Raw genomic sequence first — 21,626 nt, forward strand, 5'->3', positions numbered from 1 at the left:
CTCCATTATTCTCAGGACTGTCTGCATGGTTTCTGCCCAGCCCTGTGCTCTTCAGGGTGCCTGGCTGGTGGGCTCCTAGGCTCTCCTCAGTGTGGCTGTATTCCATCAGGCTGTGGGAACCCAACGTGTGCTCCCAGAGGGTTTTTGACAGAGTTGGTGTAACCACCTGGGGTGACCTTCCAGAGGGGGTATGAGTGGCAGTTCCACAACTGGGGTCAGTTCCAAGCACATGGACAGCCATTCCACTTCCAAACTCAGGTGTGTCTATTATGCTGTATTAATTTGATAATCTGTGCATTCATTCTGTTGAGTATCAACAATTATGGATTTTTTCTCTTTGCCTCAGTAAGAGTTATTGGACTAAGATTTGCATGGCATGAATGAAGAGAAGCTCTTAATTACAGTGATGTAGTGACAGGCACTTCTGTGTACTGACCAAGAGCAAACATCCCTCCCAATGAGAGCATCCAGAAGTCAGTCAGGAGGCAAATGAATCAGGTAGTGGTGTCTACTTCTCAAGACTGTGACCCTGTACAAGACTGTCATCTTGTGTATTCCTGGATTGTTAAGCAATTACTGATTATGATGATGTGGAGGGGCTTCGCTGAGCATGTTTACACACAGGCAAAATTGAACTTTTCTGCTGTGCTAGCTGAAATGTGTCATTGTGCCAGTCCAAGGATGCCTTTCTAGGAGTAGCTAAGATCTTTCTAAACAACTTGCATATGGGAAAAATTAAAAAAAAAAGTCAGTCTCGGATACTCTGTGTGTGTGTGTAACTATACACACGTTATAGTTTCCTACATTCTTAAAGTAAGTTCATCTTTTCTGGGAGGGTGGGGATATGAAATTAGTAGTGTGATTTAGCAAGCCTTTAGGGACTGAGGGGTGATGTCACAGATGAAGTGACTAGAAGTATCTGGCAGTGGGAGGAGGGCGGAGCATTTCTCAGAGCAAAGGATTTCTCTTGCGGTCTACAAAGGCTATGTACACTATTGCATGCTGCCCTGCCATGATGTGCCTGGCTAATGAAACAAGCCATCTTTCATCAGGGCTACACAAACAGCAAAAGCTTCACTTGCACATTCACTGTGGCATGGAATTGCTCAGCAGCCTTTCCCTCTGTGTCATGTAAGACACATTGCATGCACAAGGGCACCTGCCCCAGAACAACACACAGCACATGCACCTTTCCAAGCAAAAGCACCCACACACACACACACACACACACACACACACACATAGCCTGTGCAGTAGGCTTCCCTCCTGAGAAGACAGGAAATGAAAGTTTTGTTGCAAGTCTGACTCAGTAGGAAATAGAAATCGAGCACGTTACATATATTTTCTTTATTGCTGGACTTTTTTTTTTCCCAGTAAGTAGGCATGATTCCTTAAAGGCTGAGGTTTTTAACAACAGTAAGGTTTTTCAGGTCTCTTTTTTTTTTTTTTTTTTTTAATCTGTGGACAAAAAGATACCTTTGAACAAAGTTTTGCCTTATATTACAGTATTTCTGTACAAAAATAAAGGTCCAAAATCAAATTATTTTTATTAGCTGCTATTCCCCAATTTATTTACAGGGTACTCTCAAGAACCTTCATCAGGCAACCAGGTAAAATATTAAAGCAGTTGCATTGTATAATGTTGCCTTCTCTAGTCAACTCTGAAGGGCTCTGGCCTTTGGCAGTCAGTCTGGGTTGAGGAGTCCAGCCAGAAGTATAAAACATGATGTCTTTCAAAGAAAAAATTAATATTAAAAACTTAAGCTGACATTATGGAGAATTGAACTGATAACTGTATTTCCATATTAGGGTAGTCTATAAATATTCTCAGCTACATCTCTCTTTATCATACAGCAGATACAGAATGCAGACTTCTGCTACTTATATGGTAATACATATTTGCAAAAGTAAAATCAGTGTATGAAAATTTTGGAATTTACTTGTTAATAAAACTGCTTATAAAGTAACCATACAATTGTAACAACTATAACTCTGAACTATTAAAATGTACAGAAAGACTGTTTACACCATTGCACATACTTATTCCCTTTGCTTCAAAAGACTTGTGAAACAGAATAAAATTTGTCAAATTTTACTGACAGCTCAAATACACATGCACAGTGTGCACATCCATGGAAGCAAGGGGAAACAAAGTGTTGGCGTCCATCAGGAAAGCTGCCAGCAGCACTCCAAAAAAATATACCTTGCTCTTCTTCCCTCCCCCTTCCCACCTGTATACAGGCCAGTAGATTAGTGCAGAATGGATGAGTATAACTTTGTTTTCAGTGTTCTGGCAGGACAAAGGAAATCCTCTTGACTTTTATCAGCAATTTTAGGTCAATACAAGTTAGGCTTAATATTGTAAGGCACTTATTACTGCTTGCATTGCAGTGGATCGAGTCTTAAGGCATTTGTTACATCAACTGAAGGTAATAATGCTTTGGAAAGTTTTGAATGAGCCAGCAGTTCTAGTATGTGACTATTTCAGCTGATTTTCCCCTGCCCCCCTGTGGTCTTTCTAAAACATTGTTTGAAGATATTTTCCGTCGAAACTCCGGTTCTTGGTTAGCTTGTCAACAAAGGTGATCGATGTTCCCGGGTCGTTCTGAGGCCAAGGAGTGATGTATTCTATTCAGGGTGCAGTAGAACTGGTTTTGTTTTCACCTGGAGCTGCCCTGACTTCCATGACTACTCACGGATCGAGAGGTGCTGTAGCGTTTTTTCACGATCATACTGATGTAAGCTTTCATCAGCTTCGCAATGTCAACCACCTGCCAAGAGCACGAAGGACAGAGTGCTTAGTGAGGTAACAGTATATGAATGAATTTCTTTGGACACTAACAATATAAAACTGTCAAGCTTTCAACAAAACCCTTTTGCAGCTAAACAAATAAAAATACTCAGCACTTCTCCCCATGTCATTCATCTTCCCTTTAGCTTTACAGGGATCTTGAACAAATCTCTGACATTTGCAGCCATTACTTGAATTACTAAGTGGCCTGGCTATCAGGACAGGAAGGCCCCAATAACAAAACTGCCTTGCTCTTACCTCGCTAGTTTCAAAAAGCAGTTCTCTTTCATCCACCACGATCTTGTAGGTGTTGGCAAGTGGAGCACCAAATGACAAGATATGTTCATACTGGAACACCTCCAGAGGCCTTCCTTCCCCACGCTTGTAGACAGAAACTGCATCAGCGCTGACTCCAAGCCACAGCTCTTGTGGGAATCCCCCTTCTTTACACTAGAGAAAAAAAAGTAAATTAACAGCAAGGGGAGCAGTGGGAGCCACACAGCACTTACTGTTGATGTTTTTGTCTGTAACCATTTGTTAAAAAGTGCATATTGCTTGTTGCTCTTTAAATGTAGCCTTTTATACTTATACTTGTTTGCAACCTGTCAGAATAGCGTTCTGTCCCTCTATTTTACAGTTAACTGGTAGATTTAAATAGCAACAGTGCTTGCTAATGGGAGTAGGCTTTTAATAGCTCAAAGTTTATTACATCAGCTGTCTGAGCATTGTGATACTGTACTTACAGTTTCACTGCTCTGGAATGAAATCATCACCTACACAGTGTAAGCTGCAGTTTGAATGTTCCTATGGTCTTACCTCTACGTCAAAGAGCGTTGAACCGTAGCCAGGCCATTCCTTAATCAAAGCCATGTACTTTGCCATGGCCTGCTCCTGATTCATCCTCTGGAGTTTTTTCCATTTGTCAATAATACTAGTCCTGGAAGCTGAGATTTCCTCTTTGACCCACATGTCTAACATCTGATCCTCCTCAACCTTCTGCTTGCTGACAGAGCCACTTCGGAAACTCCTCCGCAGCGTTCCCTCAAGAAAGCTGGCTCGTTTCTTCTCGGCCTTCTCCGATGCAGTAAATGTTTTGGTCGACTGTGTAATCCTAGACTTCAGCTTTTGCAAGGGATACACTTCCTCCAGTTCTGGTACAGTGATGTGCACAGTGTAATCTCCCTGAAGGTACTGAAGACGCAAAGCTGCAAGGACCTGGAGGGTTTCCTCAGGAGCAGGGTAATGTCCTTTAATCACTGCTTCATGAGCCTATCGAGGGAAAAAAAGGTAGCTTTTTATAAAGCAGCCTTTGAAAGAAATATGAGAAACAAGGGGAGTAGATTTACTCCCAGGGCAAGCCAGGACCTGAAATAAATGATCCATTAAATAAATCAAATGGGGTAAATCTCTTGGCAAATTTAAGCTGGATAAGATTGGGTTTACCAGAAGAACTGCAAGGCAACTGAGGAACCTGCTAAATGGAATTACTTTTGCTAGGACTGCTTTTAGTGAACTCCCATATCTAAGAGTAACTGAACTATGAAAAAGGAAAATAAAATGTAAAGGGGAGAAAACAGGATCTAAACATCTGATTGAGGAGAAGCCATCTATGTTCAAGGGCATTAGGAAGAAATGGGTCTCCAGTTTTGTTTACTGCTATCAATAATCTGGCTGTGAACACTGATGTTTCCAGCCAAACAAGCCAAGCTCTGGGACAGCTTTGTAATTTTACTGAAGGGAAACAATACACCTTCAATGGATCCCAAATCAAGTCAGTACAACATCTACATATTACAGTCCTCTGCAGCATTGGGGATGATATTGTGTACCAAGAGGATTCTTTCAAAATTCCAGCTCTCTGCACACTCATTCAAACCTGTGAAATGTGCAGCAGCTAGGTGTTTTCTTTCGTATGACAGTAGTAGAGGAAACAAACACCCATTGTGTCTGGAGATCCAGGAATTGCAAGCTTAGGAAACACACAGCTAATTCACAGCTAAGTAACAGCTAGTTTGTTTAGGTGTACAAAATGTGCCTTTAAACATGCAAAATGGTTTACCTGAGATTGTACACATGCAGAAGAAAGAGCTGTCTTTTAGAAATGGAAGGACAGTATTTTAATGAGGAAGAACTAAAAGATTTTCTTCAGCACCTTATGATCATTAAAGGATTCAGACTTTAAAATAATGGAGACTGCAGAGTTAAAACTGATGACAAAAGGGAATTTTCATAATTGTCTGAAAAAAGCTGATGACCGACATCAAAAGCAGATAATTAGAAAAAATAGAACAGAATTGATGTTAGAATATAATGTTACCTCTTCAAGGTATTGCTGTAATATTGGTGGTAGGGATTGAATGTCATGCTTTATAACAAATACTACTGGTTTTGGCATGACATAAAGTATTTGGCTAAACACTAGTCAGCACAGAATGCCACATGAAAACAATCTGCTTCAGCAAATGTGCTTGTTTTAGCTGTTCATACAGAGAACTGCCTGAATCTGCCTCTTAAGCCAATAATGTAACGTAGCAGATTGAATGCAGAGTTCCCAGAGATTTTCTTCTTGCTGTTTGAACTTCACCCCAAACAGAGGCACCGGATGACTCCTCTAGAGGTAACAACAGACAGACAGAATGGCCGTGTTTCCCAAGCAGGGCAACCTATTGCCCAGATCCTTCAGCCAACTATAAACAGTTCTGGACTGAGCTACAGTAGAAGGCTGTGGAAGGACACTTTTGGTAGACTTGCGGTGTAATGTGGTGTCTTAAAACTTAAACTGAACAAGGAAGAAATACTCTATTACAGGAAAGATGTAGAAGGGGAAAATCCTTCATATGTATGAAAGCTGAGGTACCTCAGTTCTGAATCACATCAGTCTTGCTCACCAACAGAATGTCAGTGTCTTGGTGTTGCAAAGAGCCAGAAATCTTAACCCTATACAGAAATCTTTATCTGTGTCTAGTGTCCACTGAAAGAAAATGACTACTGGAAAAATTTTTAATCATTTGCAATATTCTAGAACAGGAGAAGATCAATCAACAATAATAAAAGCCATCAGTGAGTTTCTAACTACAGGGATTGATATAATAGAAATCCAGCTGCTGATGCATTTAATTTTCATCAGAAATCAATTTAACTTATTTTATGTTTGGCAATGTAGCCTCATTCTGGGCTCAGCATGTTCACTGAGTGGATTTCTGTTCATCAGAGCTGTCTTACTGCTGAGACTGGACTATTATACTATGGTACCTATGAAATGATCCATTTTTGACAAGATAAAAGGCCATTGCTCAGTTAGTTCTGTACAGTTGCCAGCAGGAATCTCTTATTAATTAATTTGTTGCCAGTCACACTCTTTTTTCAATTTATTTCTTACAATTTCTTCTGAAAATAGTTTAAGAAGAGGAAAGTTAAAAGGAAGTTTTATTCTTTTTATGCAGCTTAGATCCAGTTACTCATTTTTCTACCACTATACAGAAAGCAATTGACAAATAATGCAGAAGAAACATAACAATAGAAAAACCATACGTGCTTCACTTATGTCAAGATAGGCCTATTTTGACAACTGGACTGCTTCCTTTGCTCTTGATGCTTGAGTAGTAGTGCATTTGGTTGAAGAGAAGCAAAATAATAACACTCTCTTTGCTGCCTAGAACCCTTTTTTCTCTCCTCTTTAAAGTGCCTCAAGACAGAATCTTTGTTCTTTACCTGTTCGAACATAAAGGCAAATTCCACGCTGTCCTTTGGGACGTTTTCTGTGTCCAGGAAGCAGTAGAGCTTGAAGTAGAACTTCCAGTGCATCTCCCCAGCTTCAGCAGTGGCAGCAAGCCTGCATCATTGTGTTAAGAGGAAAAGAGATCAGATCTGTGAAATCAAACTCATTTCTAAATTGCCACCTGTGGGATCTAAGCAAGGCATCAGCTGGACTTTGCTTTATGTGTGTCTGTGTACTTAGAGCCCACAGCAAAATCAAGGACAAATGTTGGCTCAGTTCTCAAGTCAAGTACTAACCCATATTCTAACCCATATTCTCTTAATAAATGTTGATTTTTAGATAAGTCAGGTGTTAACAAAAACTACATTATGAAGTCCTGTTATAAAACTGCGTAACACTTAAAACACTCCTTTTTTCCCCGTTTCTATGTGGATAACAGGGGTCAATTGCCATGCATAAAAAGTAAGGATGACAAACAGGTACTTTGTCTTGTATTACATTTTCCTACTACAGTTCTATAGGTGGTTTCAATTTTATTGGTAAGGGAAATGCTGTGAGCTGTACTGTGGTGACTTCCACGTGAAGTTAGCCAACAGTCAGAATGGCAGTGGCTGCTTGGAGCTCAGTTCTCACAGTCACATTGCCAGTAAAAGTGGAAAAATTTGTAGTAGTGGAGAAGAAAATGTGGAAATAGTGATAAGAAATATTACTCTACTGGTGTCAGGAGAGAGGAAAACCAACACAAGTGGCTATTATGTTTTTAAAGGAAACTAAAAAAGAGATCCTTTTGTTCCAGAAATGGCCATGTGTGTAATTCAGCTGTATCATCACAAACAAGCAAGTCAAAGAGAAAATTCAGTATTACTGACATTGGAAATTTATTTAATTGCTACTTATTAGAGTGAAGAGAGAAAGAGAGGTACACTCACTTTTCAAACTTTGCCAAGACATCAGCTACAATGGTTCTGCTTTCAATTGCTTTATCAGTAGTTCCGTTGTATTCAAACAAAGCAAACATATTTCTGCTATCCTCCATGGCCAAGCCACGAATTAACTTTTCAACCACCTAGTGGAAAAACAGCACATGAAAAAACCATAGCATGGAAAAACAGTACCACAGAGTAAGACAGATACTTCGAAAACAATTAGAGCTAGCTTTTACATTAGGCTAAAAACGTTATTAGCTTGTCCTCATCAGTACTATTAATTGTTGTCAAAATCCACTGTAATTTTTATTCTTACAGAATATGTATGTGCTATCTCCTGGCCAGATACAACCCCTGCTATTTCACCAACTCAGCAAGAGTCTTCCAGTTTTAGGAAGCAGCTTGGCTCTCATACACACCAGTGTCTACTAAAGTGTCTCCAATAATTAGGCTCTCTGCCTAATTGCCTAGTGTTTCCTGTAATTCTTCCTGTAAGAAGGAACTACAGCTGGGTAAGCCTCTGCAGCACAAAGTTTTTATAGCAGGGATTTCTCCAGAATATATTGCAGGGAGGGACAGCTGTCCTGGAGGGACAGCACAGTAAGCCTTTCCTTCCCAGAAAGGAGAGACTGGCGGAGAGCCCCAGAGCTTCCAAAGTGTAACATTACTGCTGCCTGGGACTGGCATGTGGAGAGACACGCTGATTTTGTTACAAAGACATTCTGTCACCACTCCTCACCTCTCCAGCTGTAGTGTGTGAGTTGATTGTAATCTTACAGGAGCCCCCACCGTGGCAATAAACTGTGGATGTCATCTCCTGCCTGCCAATCAGTGCTTCTATTTCATCTCGCGATGGCACAAACTCTCTGCATTTGGTTTTCTTCAGAGATTCGTAAGTGAAAAGTGCGTACTTCTCCATTTCGGTGCCTGGAAACTGGTCACGAACCCTGTGAGACAAAGCTTATTACTTTAAGCTGCCAGCTGCTAAATTTGCTTATTTGAGAATTTTTTCCCCCTGAGATTATTTCTGTATCCAGTACACTGTTTAATTGACATGCTCCAAGTACAGACAAAGCTTTTGTTGGTGGACTAATTTTCCTAATGACATACTCTGCATTCTTCCATTGCATCACAGCAAGAGGAACTCCCCATTCTGGTTAATGCTGAACTAATATTTTAAAATCAGATTTCAATCATAGGTTTGTACCTCAAATAAATCTTTAAGTAAGATTCTGTTCTTTTATGTGCACAATGCATATCTCATAAAATTAAGGTAAGTGGGATGAAGAATTTTTAACAGGTTGGTTTGGACAGGTGAGAATGGGACCTGGGGATATGGGTTGGAAGCCATTTAAGTTTATACAGTTACAGGAAGTGCCCCTTTTACCAATATTGCAAATAAACTGTGCATTCAACTTTGTGGCATCTTGCTTGATTCTTCAAATGTGTGTAATTCCATCCAGACCAACTCACACGCACTTTTCCTGTAACATTTTGTTTTTAGATTCACTGTTTGGCATAGCCAGTTTGCTAAGTGAATACATCTTTAAGTCTCACTTCTAGATATCTTAAACACTGTTAAAAGTTGTGGTGCTTTAGTAGATCAAAGGTTCTCACCTTTTGAGATGAAACTTGAGATATTTGAGGATGCTGCGACTGGGCAGAAATGTGCAACTCATGCAGGTGAGTATTTGCCAACTATAGAGGTTCCCCACGCTCCCAGGGTTAGGCACTTTATTGGTTTGCTTGATGAGCTGACAGTAGAGCTCATCTCGGAGAGGTCGCAAATCATGTCCTGTTTGCAGGATACCTTGGATTATAGGGATGGGATCAGACATAGACTCCAGCTGCTGTAAAGAATTAAATATCTTGATGGCTTCATCCTGCAGAGTTGTGTAGCCTTTGTCTTTCAGTACTACAAAAGAAATATTGGGAGAAACGTGCTTAGGTGAGATATGAAAGGAAAAGGACCCAGGCTTAAAGTGAAAATCACTTAATGCTACTCTGTGACCTTGTTATGCAGAATATTAGAATCTGTATTTTTCATTTCAAATGTATGATGCAAACTCATTTTATGAGCTTATTTGCTATTGAGATTTGTTCCAAATTTAATAACTGAAAACCCGCATCTTGATTGATTGGTTTCTTGTGATGGAGAGTTTTTCTTTCAGAGCAAGTCACACTGCTGAAGTGCCATATCACACTCCATATTAACCTCCCAGTCTTCTCCCAAGGATGAAACTTCTGGTCTGAGAAATATCTTGTTTAATATGCAGTTGCAAACTAAGATAACCAAATCCTTTTTAAGGACACCCAATTCACAGTCATCAATATCGCTGAACCCTTCATTCAAATGAGACTTCTAAATTGAGAATATTAAAAGAGATGATTACACTAATTTCAGGACTAAACAAAGCATTACTTTTTAAAACTGTACACTCCTAAATGTTATTTCCCATATATAAGGCTTCCTATCCCATCTTATAGAATGTATGCCTGTTAATTGGAAGCTGTGGCTACAGCTTCCTGCAGGGGGTAGGAAGCAGCAATAGTTTGAGGAGGAGAATATGATTCAAGGGGACTGAGTGAATCAGGTGTAGTTGCTTATTTCAGTGCAAGATTTTTCAAACTCAGTCTTCTTAGCTGTATTGCCGTAAGCAGTAGCAACCTTCCCTTCTGTAACACTCTTGCAGGAACACCACAAGCCCATGGCTGTATGCTAGCAAACTGCTATTCTCAAAAGAGAACAGGGAAACTTGTCTATTTTTATTATAAACATGTATTTTGCCACCACTACTTCACTGTAGACTTAAAAATTCCACCCTCTGGTTTAGTCTTTCGTAACAAAAAGTGTTTCTATTTTTGGAAAACTTACAGTTTAGATTGATGTCCCCATATGGCAGTGGCAGTAAGGGTGAGTGCAGTGGATGATGAGTGTAACGGAGAATGGGATTCCTCTTATAAATCTGTTCAACCACATCAGCATTCAGGCAGTTTTCCTATTGGGGTAAGAAAAAAAAGAGGTTTTGGGGTCCAGCTTTAAGAATATTGCAATGCTTTGTGCCCTTAGGTTGTTTGTAAAAACTGAGCAATCCGTGTTACCAACACCATTTGGTGCAAAGTCCCGTTGTGGGTGATGTGGCTGCCGAGGCATGCTTTGGGCTATGAATGCTCAGTACCTGCCAACCTCAGACCTTGGATAGACTTGATTTATCTGAGCAGTAAAAAAACCAAACTACATCAGAGCTGCAGGACACCAAAATGAAGTATCATAACTATTTTTGAAGGGTGTTTGCATTTAATATTCATTTTTATTCCAGAAATTCATAATGGGAAATATGATACCCATATTAAAGTTTTATTTAAAAGTATTTCTCCAGCATAACTGATTGGCCTTTCAGTTAGAAACTGCACAAGCTGCCAAATAAAATAGTCCAAAAGTGCTGCTGTAAACCTGGTGCACCCACTCTACACATCCAAATACTACTCTTACTGCTCTTCTTAGGCCAGGTTGGACAGATGTGTGACCACTGTCTTCTATCAATCCTGAATTCCATATATTTCTCCTGCTCTGAAGAACAGCATTCATAATCTTGGAACTGAGAACTTAATACCTCTTTTCCATGAGAGAAGAGGTGGCACTCTCTAAGGGAAAATGTCAGTAGCAGTTCTCCACTCTTGCCTATTTCTTTGGTCTCTTGTGAGAATCCTCATCCTCTCATAAATGCACATTAGCTAAAAGCTCTAGAAACACATTCTCTAGCTGCGCATGCACTGTCTCCAATGAGACTGAAAACCAGTAAGCATTAATTGAATGTTTTTCTCATCACACAGAGATATGAGATGCTTAGCCCATGCTATCATAACAAAAGAAAAGGACTGTGATGACCAAAAAAAAAAACAACTCAGAAGAGCTGTTTAGTCCACATCATGGTGTGCTGCTCACTCTGGACAGAGCCAAACCCATCTGCTAACTCATGAACCTGAACAATGTGCTCTACTGCCAGGTGGAGCCTGTCAAGTTACACAAACCAGTAAAACTTGTTACTATTTTAATGGAAAAAAGTTATCCCTCTTGCCCTCCAAGCTGCATTTCTAAGTCTGCTCTTGTACTGTTTAGACAGAAATTCCTTTATCAGGTCAGAGAAGACATTCAGGTTTCATAATTTTAGTCCATGTCGCTGTGTAATTAAAATGTAATTTTCTGCTTTATTACCCAATATGGGAAAGCCAAAACAAAGATTTAAGGAACCATTCTTTCTCACCCCACGCCATCCTGCTTGTGCCTACCTTAATATCCTGAATGAGCTGCTGAGTTGGAGTATCAATGGGTGCCTTTGTGTCGATCACGTTCTGGATGGCACTCGACCAGCGGGTCGCCTCATTAAGCAGCTTCGTATGGAGACGGTAACAGTGTTTGCGTCCGTACACGGTCACATTCCAGTAACCTGGCACAACAGCAAAATTGCTCATCATACAGGCTGCAGCCCAGCAGAAACCCAGTGCTGCATCCCAGATCATGCTGGCAGTCTTTCAGGAACTAAAAGTGTGAGAGTTATTAGTATCATAACACAGATACTGTGGCATTAAAGGAGATTTTCTCCTTTAAAGAAGCCTAGGAGCAGCCTCAGACTACAACTATGCATCATGCAGCTCCCTGTTTTACCCAGTAATCTTGGTAAAAATCATTGTAACACAACACTGTTAACACTGTGGAATATTCCTGGGTCCTTATAGCTTGTGGGCCCTCCTTCTCAAGTCCTGTCTGTAACAGGAAAATGTGAGACAGACTTGCTTTGTATGCGAGAGTCCGCGGCACACGTACAAACAGGCATAAAGCACAAACTACCTCCTCTGCCTTTAATTTTACACCAGTGAAGTGGAAACTATGACAGGGAGAGCATTTCAGTTCAAATTCTCTTTCTGTATCACTGTATAGGCTTTTCATGAAACAGATTCAGTAAAAGGAAATGTGTTTCATCTTTCACTAGTGAAAGCCTCTTTGAAGTGTCAGTGGCCCCAATGAGATAATACACGACTGTCAACAGTCTCTTCTCATTTGCAAACAGACGCTTCCAAGTTGAAAACCAGTTCAGAAAGTGCACAGTGGAGCTGACTCAGGTGTAGTATGTAGGTTACCACAAACTGGACTCTTACCCTGCATCTCCCTATACCTGCCCTCATGGTTCCACATAAAATAATGTATGAGGAGAGTGTTACCCATGTCTTTCCCCAGGTCTTTGATGTGCAAGCACAAGTGTTCAGACTAACTCAGCTGAAGTGCCAGTCTGTGATAATTTGAATGCTGGTGAGAACAAATTTTACTCCTCTACACATTACCTTTGTTTTTCACCCAGTAATTCCCTATAGAACACCTCAGTGACTTGGGACCTGGATTTGTTCATGGAACTGCGCCCATAATAATCCATTTAAAATATTCTTATGCATTGTTTCTTGCATTACTAGGTAGAAGGGCAGAAGGCATACCTGAACAAGAGCAAACAATTACCTGTCTCTTTGAAGATTTTTTCATCAGGTGGGACCACTGAGCAGAGGCTGTTCAGGACCAGTGTACCCAATTTCAAAGCATTTTTCTCTGAACTCTTGTAGTAGTCCAAAGAATTGTGTGTCAAAACAAACCAACGCTTCTTTAGTTTTAACGAGGACATCTTTGGGTTGTTCTTTACTTCCTTGTGTAGCCACCCTGTTAAGGACACAATTTGAATCACATTTCGTTTTCTTGAACAGAGTTGGACAAAAGTAGGTTGCTAAAAGTAAGTTGTATACTTTCAACAACAACAAAAAGATTGTGTGAACTGATAAGCTCACATATGAAACAACATCGAGAAAAATTCTCAAACAATGAAAAATAAAGGTAAAATTAATATGAAAACCTTTTCATTTTGATGTTTCACTGGAAGAATTATCTTGTCTTACTTAACTTACAAAAACACCTCATCATTACAGTGTTTTCTTACATGGCACAGCAAGAATATAATTTCAGCTGGATTAATTTGTGAGTAAAGTCCACCACAAGAAGATGAGGCTGCAACTCCAGTCCTGTTGGCATATTACCTACATTGTATTGTGGGGACAATCTCTTCAAAGAATAACAGATGCTATTTACTGCCCCACTCAGTTCTTACCCCTCACAATGAATTCTTGTCCCTCCACTCTAGTGTCCCCCTTTGACCTCTGGAGCAGGGTTATCCAGTGATGCATCTCTTCAGGAGTGTCAGCATTACAGTGAAGAACACGATTAGCAGTGATGATCACAAATGAATTGGGTCTATGAAAATAAATGAAAATTGTAACAGCCTTTATAATCAGCATACATACTGTTTATCTCACCCCCCCAACCATAAAAACCGTTCATCTTTTGCATTTTCTATCCAGAAAAATACTGTCCATCTCTAATGCATTATTTAGTTATCAGCTAAAGAAAAATATTAAGCATTTGAAAAGACTCAGTTATGTTACATTCACACCAAAATGCAAGGGCTGTGAAGGGTGGGAAAGCTTACATTAAATTGCAACTTGTTGTATCTCAAATCTGTGGTGAGAAAAATTTCCAAACTTTAATCAGCTTTGCACGTGAATCAGAACTGTTTCAGGGTCAGATCTATTTAGAGTGTCTGCTTCAGTAGCTACATTAGCTAAAACAAACTACACTATACAGAAGTCTATAGTAAAGCAGCATGTGAACATCTATTCTTTTATTTTAATGCAGTGCAACCCAATTTACAGAGAATACAATCTATTTTTAATGAGAGTCTGGCTTTTACCCAATCCTACACCAGGATTCACTGAAGCATGAAGAACTAGCCCAAGAGAAGTGTGCTGATGGCTCTCTGGATCAGACAGGCACGTTTCTCAGTCTACAATGCTTGCTTTAACCCTTTAGCATTAGTTTTTTTCATCTGGAGCAAACCCCCTAAATGTAACATAAAATCCCCCCACAACACTAAAAAATCCATGTGAAAAATGCTTAGTAGAGAAATGCTTAATTCATTGCATTAACTTAATGCAGGATAAATGCTAATTTAAAATCGTGAAAGCTCTGGACTTTGTGTTGTATGGTTTAGGAAACCTGGGCTTGCAAATTCACTGTTACTTCTGGTATCAGTGTTTTGGCAGGCCAAGGACAAAGCACTAACTTAAAACCAGCTGTTTTACACATGAACACAATGAGAGAAACTGGAGTGATCTCCTGCAGTTCAAATAACACTTCACATCCAGTAACCTTATAAACCAGCTGTAATCTGGTCATCCCAGATTACTTTTTATTTCCCTTAACACCATTAGCAGTTCAAGAACTAAGAATAACCTGACATTTTTGTTGTTTTTTTTATGCTGCACTGACTTCTTTGTTATAAGACATATTTATTCTGGAGAAATAGTTTTCATCCCTGAAGAATGCAACATTCATTAAGGAGAAGCTGAACAGAGAAAAATATTAAAATTAATTTTTCTGCTTACTACATTACTAAGGAACTCAAAAATCAGCTGTTCTTTTTTTTTTTTTTAGGAGTATTACTTTTATAAATGAAAGAAATATGTAATCTTCCAGTTTTGGATCCCTTTAGGAGCTGAAGAGTTCGGGTATGAAGCAGTATAATGGAAATAATTGAAACCCCATCCCCCCCCAAATGCACCATCATTCCTACTCCATGTTTTAACATGTGGAGTTTAGTGCTATGAAAAGGGAGGTAATAGTGGTTGGAGGTTAATACATGGTTGGCCAGTAGAATATAGACACTAAAGTGTAAAGTGTCTGATTTTGGCTAGAGACAGGAGAAAAAGAAAGTCACCAGGTATGGTTTTCACTTACCTGTCTGGATTGTCAGCAGCACAGACAGAATCAATTAGTCCTACATCGAGGGTACCCTATAAACAAATATCCAGCCAGAAAATGAGGAAGACATTCACTGTTACATTACTCACAGTACTCTTCTGAGAGACAGGAGAAAAAGAAGCAGCAGCTTTGAAACAAAATGAACTGCAGGTTTGGGCATCAGTTTCTCTTAACCATTAAAACTGCTGAGGGGAAAACTAAGAGACTGGGATGAATAGATCCAGTAAAAGATTATTTGTAGTTAGGACGGAGGTAGCTGAAAACCTCCTCTTTTCTATGCTTCCAAACATGCTTGAATTTTTCACTGAAAACTGCCATCCCAATAGAAATGGCATCCTCTCAAAACAAACTTCTAAAGCCATTAAGCAGAAGTTTTTGTTTTCCTTTGCTTGATGTTAGGCTCCAGATGTATTCTATTAATTACCAACATATGTTGTACAGAATGATTAATGCAGGATCAGAGAAATCTCAAATTTTTAACTCCTGGGTTTTTAATTTACTCATTAACAATATCTTTGCAAAATTTCAAAATCAAGCATACACTGTGATGTGATAGGGAAGTGGACCAGAAAAACCACCTCCAAAACCAACAGTCATTTTTCATCCAGGTGAATGATGGGAGAGGAATCAGAAGTCACACTCCCTCCTGGCACAGCTATGGGACCAAAGACATGGGAGCTCTAGCCAGTGTCACAGCTACCATCACATTTAAACAAAGTAGGTTGTGACTCTCAGAGGCTGTGGCCACCACAGTGGCCCTGTTTTCTAAAAATATTTGATTTGAAAAGTTCTTCAGATTTAGACTTACCACAGCATTCTGTGGATTTGCCTGCTCATCATGCATCTCCCGGATCTCCTGCTCTGTGGACGCGTGGACTTGACTCAGTACACTGAACCACTGGCTGGGGAGAGAAAGGCAGCAGTGTAAGTAAAATTTTGGCTCTGCACAAGCCTTCTGTCACCTTTGTTCTGCAGAGATGTAGCAGGTTCTGCAGGTTTTTGAAATTGCTTAAGATTCCTTTTGTCAACAGGCATAAAAGCAGCGAGGCTTTATGTCAGTTCAAGTAACACTGGGTGCAAGCAAGCCGCTCCAGATCCCCATCCAAGCTTGTGTCACATCCTTCTTCCTGACAAAAAGTACCTTGTACACTAAGTGGCATCTCTGAAAATCTGCTGTAAGCACACTGAAACATCTGAGGGCTTGCAGAGTCTTTGTAACACATTCCACGTTTCATCTGGAATAAAATACATTCCTAGCTACGCGCAAAGCCTTTAATGGGAATCCCAGCCTTCAGATTATAAATTGTGCTGCACTGATAGTGTGACTGGTAGTAATTCCTTACAGTGATACTTCTCCAAAGACCACCCAAGTCTATTGAGTTCTCTGTAGAAGGACAGCTGAGAGGGAAAAAAAGAATAAAACCCCCAAGCAAATACCTCTACAGTTTTTGTTCTCTATGGAGCACTGAAAAATCCAGCTGCTGGAAGGATGAGCAAATTTGTGCCACTCCAGTGGCACTGCACATATCCACAACAGGAAAAAAAAGTGGCAGAAAGGTTTTCAGTGCTTCAGCCCCTAGTCCTGAGCAGCAATTGCAGATGGATTTAATTCCAACCACACCTTCAGCTTCTGGGAAACCTCTATCCTTCTGGCACTTGTATATGATAAACTCAACTGCTCTAAGGAATCCCACTGAAATCTAAGGGCAGAGCTTGGCCTGTTCAACAGGTTCCTGAATGCCATTCTTTGAGATATGAATTTGCCATTCTAATGAAAACCACCTGGGGCCAAGTTTTCAAAGGGATCAAAAGCCCAGCCTTTAGAACAGACTCCTCACTTTGCTGCAGAGGCTCCTCTGCCATCACGGGGTTGAGGAAAAACTCAACCTACTGTGAAACTACTGGGCTTAAATATGAAGTTATCTTTTCTGCAATTGCTTTTAGTCACAGAATTTTTGCCTAGGATGCTGAAGAGCTGCCTCCTTACTCCAGCATTCAGAAGCCAACTGTTCCCCCAAAATGTAGATTTCTGCAAACTGAACTGCTAAAATAGCTTGAGAAAAACTGTGTAGGCTGTCAAATCACTGCCATATCCTAAATTATTTTTATCAGCTCACGCTTTTATTGGAAACAGTGCAAGCAATAAGAAAAATGAAGACTGAAAGTGCCAGACCATAAAGCAGATAGAACATATTTAGTTCTGATTCTTTTTTTAAGTCTCAGAGACACCCACAGAGAGGTTGTACTTAACACTTTGCTGTATGAAAGGCAATGCCACAAAAAAAGGAGAGAAGCTGTCATCTAGAGAGGAAGAACCACCAGCTGAAGTAAAGCTGAAACTGAAGTAAAGAAACTGAAGAAAACTAAGCCTCACCAACCAAAAGATTGCCACAAATTAAATTCATCTTTCCTTTCTGGGCTCAGGAATTGTAAATGTATTTAAAGTGAAACTTCTATTTCAATACAAAAAAAGAAAAGAAAGAAAAAAAAGACTTCAAACCACTGTATCCACTCCAGTGATAATTTATGGATGGATTTTAAAGAACAATTCAGAGTTTTCCTAATTTCATTTCATCTTTGTGTAAACAATGAAAATGAAATGAATCATGGCACTTTGCAAAAAACAAAGGCAGACTTTATTTTTATTTTTATTTTTTTCCCCTCTCAGGACCTCCTTTGTTTTTCAGCTGAGTCCCAGAACACAGAAATAGGGGAAAAGGCAAGGGATTTGAGGGATTTGAGGGATTTGAAAGGAACAAACCCTCGGCAATGGCTGCCCACTGAAGCATTACTTCTTCAATAATAATAACTCCTCTTCTGGGAGGGAGAGGATGTTTTTCTCGGTTTTCCCCTTAATTTAAACAAAAAACAACCTCAGATCCTGAACTAGCTCAGGTACAAAATATTTTTTCAATAGCAGATGTGGACCAAACACAGCCCAATGATTCATACTTTGCTTTTCACAATGCTTTGTTAACAAGGCTTTGACTTAAGCCTCTCTGCAAATCCTTACACATCTTCCTCATTAAGTCTTCTGGGATGAGTGAGAAAAAAGAAACAGGAAATACACTGGCAAAAGGTAATTAAATCGGGACAGTTTGTTATTCTTACTCTACACAACAAGGGTGTATAGTGTCTCCTCCTCCATCTATGAGAAAGAAATGAAGGAGATGCATGGCAACAGACAAGTCTGCGTGCTGATAATTGCTTATTGGTCCCTAGGGCGCCTACACAAGTCTGGTAGAAGAGACTTCAGCTAAGCCTTCATTTTAAAATATGCTTACATCCCACAAGAATCTTAACAGTAACTGCTAGGAAGCTCCCAAGTTATTTCAAGGATAACTTTAAGGAAACCTAAAAAAATGAGGACGGATTTTGCATTGCTACATCTACACCTGTACTCAGGGTCCTGTGATACAGGAAGGCATTCCACCTTTGCAAAGAACAGAATTCAAAAGAACTTTTGAGGCTTCTGAGCAAAGTAGCTCAAGAGATGTTGACAAAGACATGCTGTATTCTGGCCTTGGGGCAGCAAGGCAATGGGTAATAAGCTCTGATTACCAAGTTAACTTTATTTAAATGCTTGATTTTTTTAGGCAAGCATATTATTATCTTGCATGAACTGTAGCATGGGGATTTTTTTTTTTTAAAGATGCTCTACAACTGATCGGACAAGTCAGACTTGCTCCTCACCCACCTGCCTCCCCCATGGTTAGATATGGATCCTTTAGCAACAAAAGCAAGACCCTTTTTAAATATACAGAAAGGGAAGCACTCTCTTACACGCTCCTCGTACATGAATATGCTTTTGCTCTAAAATGCAGTGACTGCATTACAACTTCTATCTGAAAAAATTTCAGGTTCTGCTCAAACAAACAGACCCCACTCCTAAGAACAAAATGCCTCATTTCAGACAGACTACAGGGTCTCAAATTTGATTTGCTCAATGCAGCTAAACACAACAGGGTAATCCACAAGGAAAGCATCAGTGGCTAATGACTGCCTCTCTACAGACAAATTATATTTCAGAAAGTTGCTAGTAACACATGGGTAACAGCCAAATTCTAGGGAAATTTTCATTGTCAATCTGTGTCTTCCCAGTAACTGTCTGCCCCAAGGTTTTCTCCTCAGCAAGCCTTTCAAAAAGCGTGTTAAATGCAACGTGTTTGACACAGCCTAAATGTTTTCTGACAGTGGTCAAACAAATTAGTGACAAGACAAAGTCAGAATGGCATGGAGGTTAAAAAGGAAAAGAAAAGGAAAAGAAGATAGACGTGATGATTTTCATACCTTGCATCCTCAGGAGATTCAGCAATTAAGTGGTAGGTCCTATCACTCATTATTAGATCAATACCATTTTCTTTGCCTGTATTGTCAACAATCTCTCTGAAAAAAAGGAAAACACCAATATTGAGCATTACAGATTATCAACATTTTGAAAATTATCTTCTGCTGAGAAGCTCACAAACTATTGATACTTAAAACAACAGCAGTCTTCATCAGGTTCATTTACAAGACTCACAATGAGATTTATCAGTATTAGGTTGCCAAACTACAGCTGTGTTTTCTGCCCACACAGTACAAATATTCAAACTACTATGAATGTCCCCATACCAATGTGGCCATTCTGTTACCATTTTACCAAGAACTAAAGAAAAAGCAAAGCATTATCAAACCCCTAGAGAGGCAAAGATAACTGAGGGAAGAAATGGATATATTTCTGAACTGACTGAATAACCAAGGGATTTTTGGAATTCTAAAAGAAAGCTGCTGAAGATTGAAAACTGAAAGCAAACAAAACCTGGATTAATGATTCTGTGTGGTTGTGAGTCAGCACAAGGACAATTCAAAACACGTCTTCCAGAAAAATCTGAGCACTCTTTTACTGGAAAATTGCATATTTCTAATTTTTAGTTTGGACATCTAAGTATTGATATAAAAACAACTGTGAAAGTTTTAGCAATAATTAAAGTATGACATTAGATTTCCCTGTGGCTTAAGAAACAAACTTAATTTCCTTTTTGTTGTTTGGCTGTATTTGCCTGAAGCTTACTATTTCCTTAACTGGCTATATTTTCTTACCAGCTCATTTATTTTCATAAATCTCTGTCCTACAAACAATATATGCAAGCTCTGCTTATCAGACTCATGAGGACGATCTATCTGCTATCAATACAAAAAGCTGTAATTTTGTACTCTTTGATTCCTTCCTTCTCAGTAACAGTCCAATAGAATACCTCCCTGTTCTGTGTTTTAAGTGAATCAGCCTGAGATTTTTAAAATTGAACAAGGTCCCTAATAGAGAGTGCTGAAATACACGAGTTGCACTATAGGTTAGGAATGCACTTTGTAAATATTAACATTATCTAGAAAAGCTATTGTTTATTTCTTATGAAACTCAGTTCTTTAAATACATGTACGCTTTCTTTTAGCTAATTTATAAACAAATAGTCATTGATTGAACCTACAGTTCAAACTAGGTTCAGTAACCTTTGTCTGATAATTTTAAAGGTACTTGCAGCAAGGAATGTCTATAGGGCACAGTGAAGCAATGAGGGAACAACAACAAAAAAGAATGATTGATTGAACATATTAGAAAAATATGCTAAATAAATGTTGTGGTACATGAGACAGAGTCAAACTAAGTTTCAACAAAAAAAACAAAAGGTAGGATCTTCAGCTTCTATTCAGAGATTTACTTCACTGCCAAGAGCCCACTGGATTTCAGTAGCAAGTCAAGATTCTCACTGAAACTCTTTTCTGTCCTATCTGAAATCAGGCTCAAGCCAGGACTGCCAAAGAAAAGCTTAATCAAATATTTCAATTTAGTTTAAACTCTCTGTTAATGAAACAGACAAATTGGATAGTTGCAGATTACAAGGCAGAGAGTGGAACTAGCCATTTCTGTTTCTCTCTACTTCGGATGAAAGCTTAGGTACACTTCACAGAGAAAAGAGACAACTAATGTTAGCACACTCTAATTTTTAAAATTAGGTAGATAATCCTAAATGGTTTAGAAAGAAAAATACCATCCAGTAGAAAATTCTTTTTTTCTGTGTGCTTCAGGAAGCGTAAAATTCTTAGGCTTAAGGAACTACAGCTAACAAGGCATAAGTTATTAGGTTTAGTAATCTTGTTTTTTTAATGAATATATGCATTTTAAAGACTTTTCTACACTACCACAATTATTTAAAGCATGAAAAAAAAATCTAAATACATACAGAAGATTCAGCTTTGACCCATGCGAACTTCAATATACTCAGGGCCTTTTAATTCCACCCTCTTCATTCTGGGTTTGCCTGCAGCTACAGACTTGGCAACATGCCCCAAATTGCC

General features: G+C 39.3%; 1 protein-coding gene across 1 annotated transcript in view; it reads right to left on the reverse strand.

Moving 5' to 3' along the window:
- Nucleotides 1-2,274: 2,274 nt before the first annotated feature.
- The window catches only part of MYO10 (myosin X), a gene marked incomplete at its 5' end in the record, with an annotated part of 160,624 nt that continues 141,272 nt past the window's right edge, over nucleotides 2,275-21,626 (reverse strand). The window contains 14 exon segments of the mRNA XM_084220624.1: nucleotides 2,275-2,771; nucleotides 3,050-3,241; nucleotides 3,608-4,060; nucleotides 6,503-6,623; nucleotides 7,439-7,575; nucleotides 8,175-8,382; nucleotides 9,053-9,350; nucleotides 10,311-10,434; nucleotides 11,726-11,883; nucleotides 12,945-13,139; nucleotides 13,582-13,724; nucleotides 15,267-15,322; nucleotides 16,099-16,192; nucleotides 19,581-19,676. Coding sequence (XP_084076750.1) covers nucleotides 2,661-2,771; nucleotides 3,050-3,241; nucleotides 3,608-4,060; nucleotides 6,503-6,623; nucleotides 7,439-7,575; nucleotides 8,175-8,382; nucleotides 9,053-9,350; nucleotides 10,311-10,434; nucleotides 11,726-11,883; nucleotides 12,945-13,139; nucleotides 13,582-13,724; nucleotides 15,267-15,322; nucleotides 16,099-16,192; nucleotides 19,581-19,676 — 2,386 coding nt within the window. The 3' untranslated portion in view covers nucleotides 2,275-2,660.

Source organism: Fringilla coelebs, assembly GCF_963513975.1.
Source record: "Fringilla coelebs genome assembly, chromosome: 1".
In the NCBI taxonomy this organism is placed as follows: domain Eukaryota; kingdom Metazoa; phylum Chordata; class Aves; order Passeriformes; family Fringillidae; genus Fringilla; species Fringilla coelebs.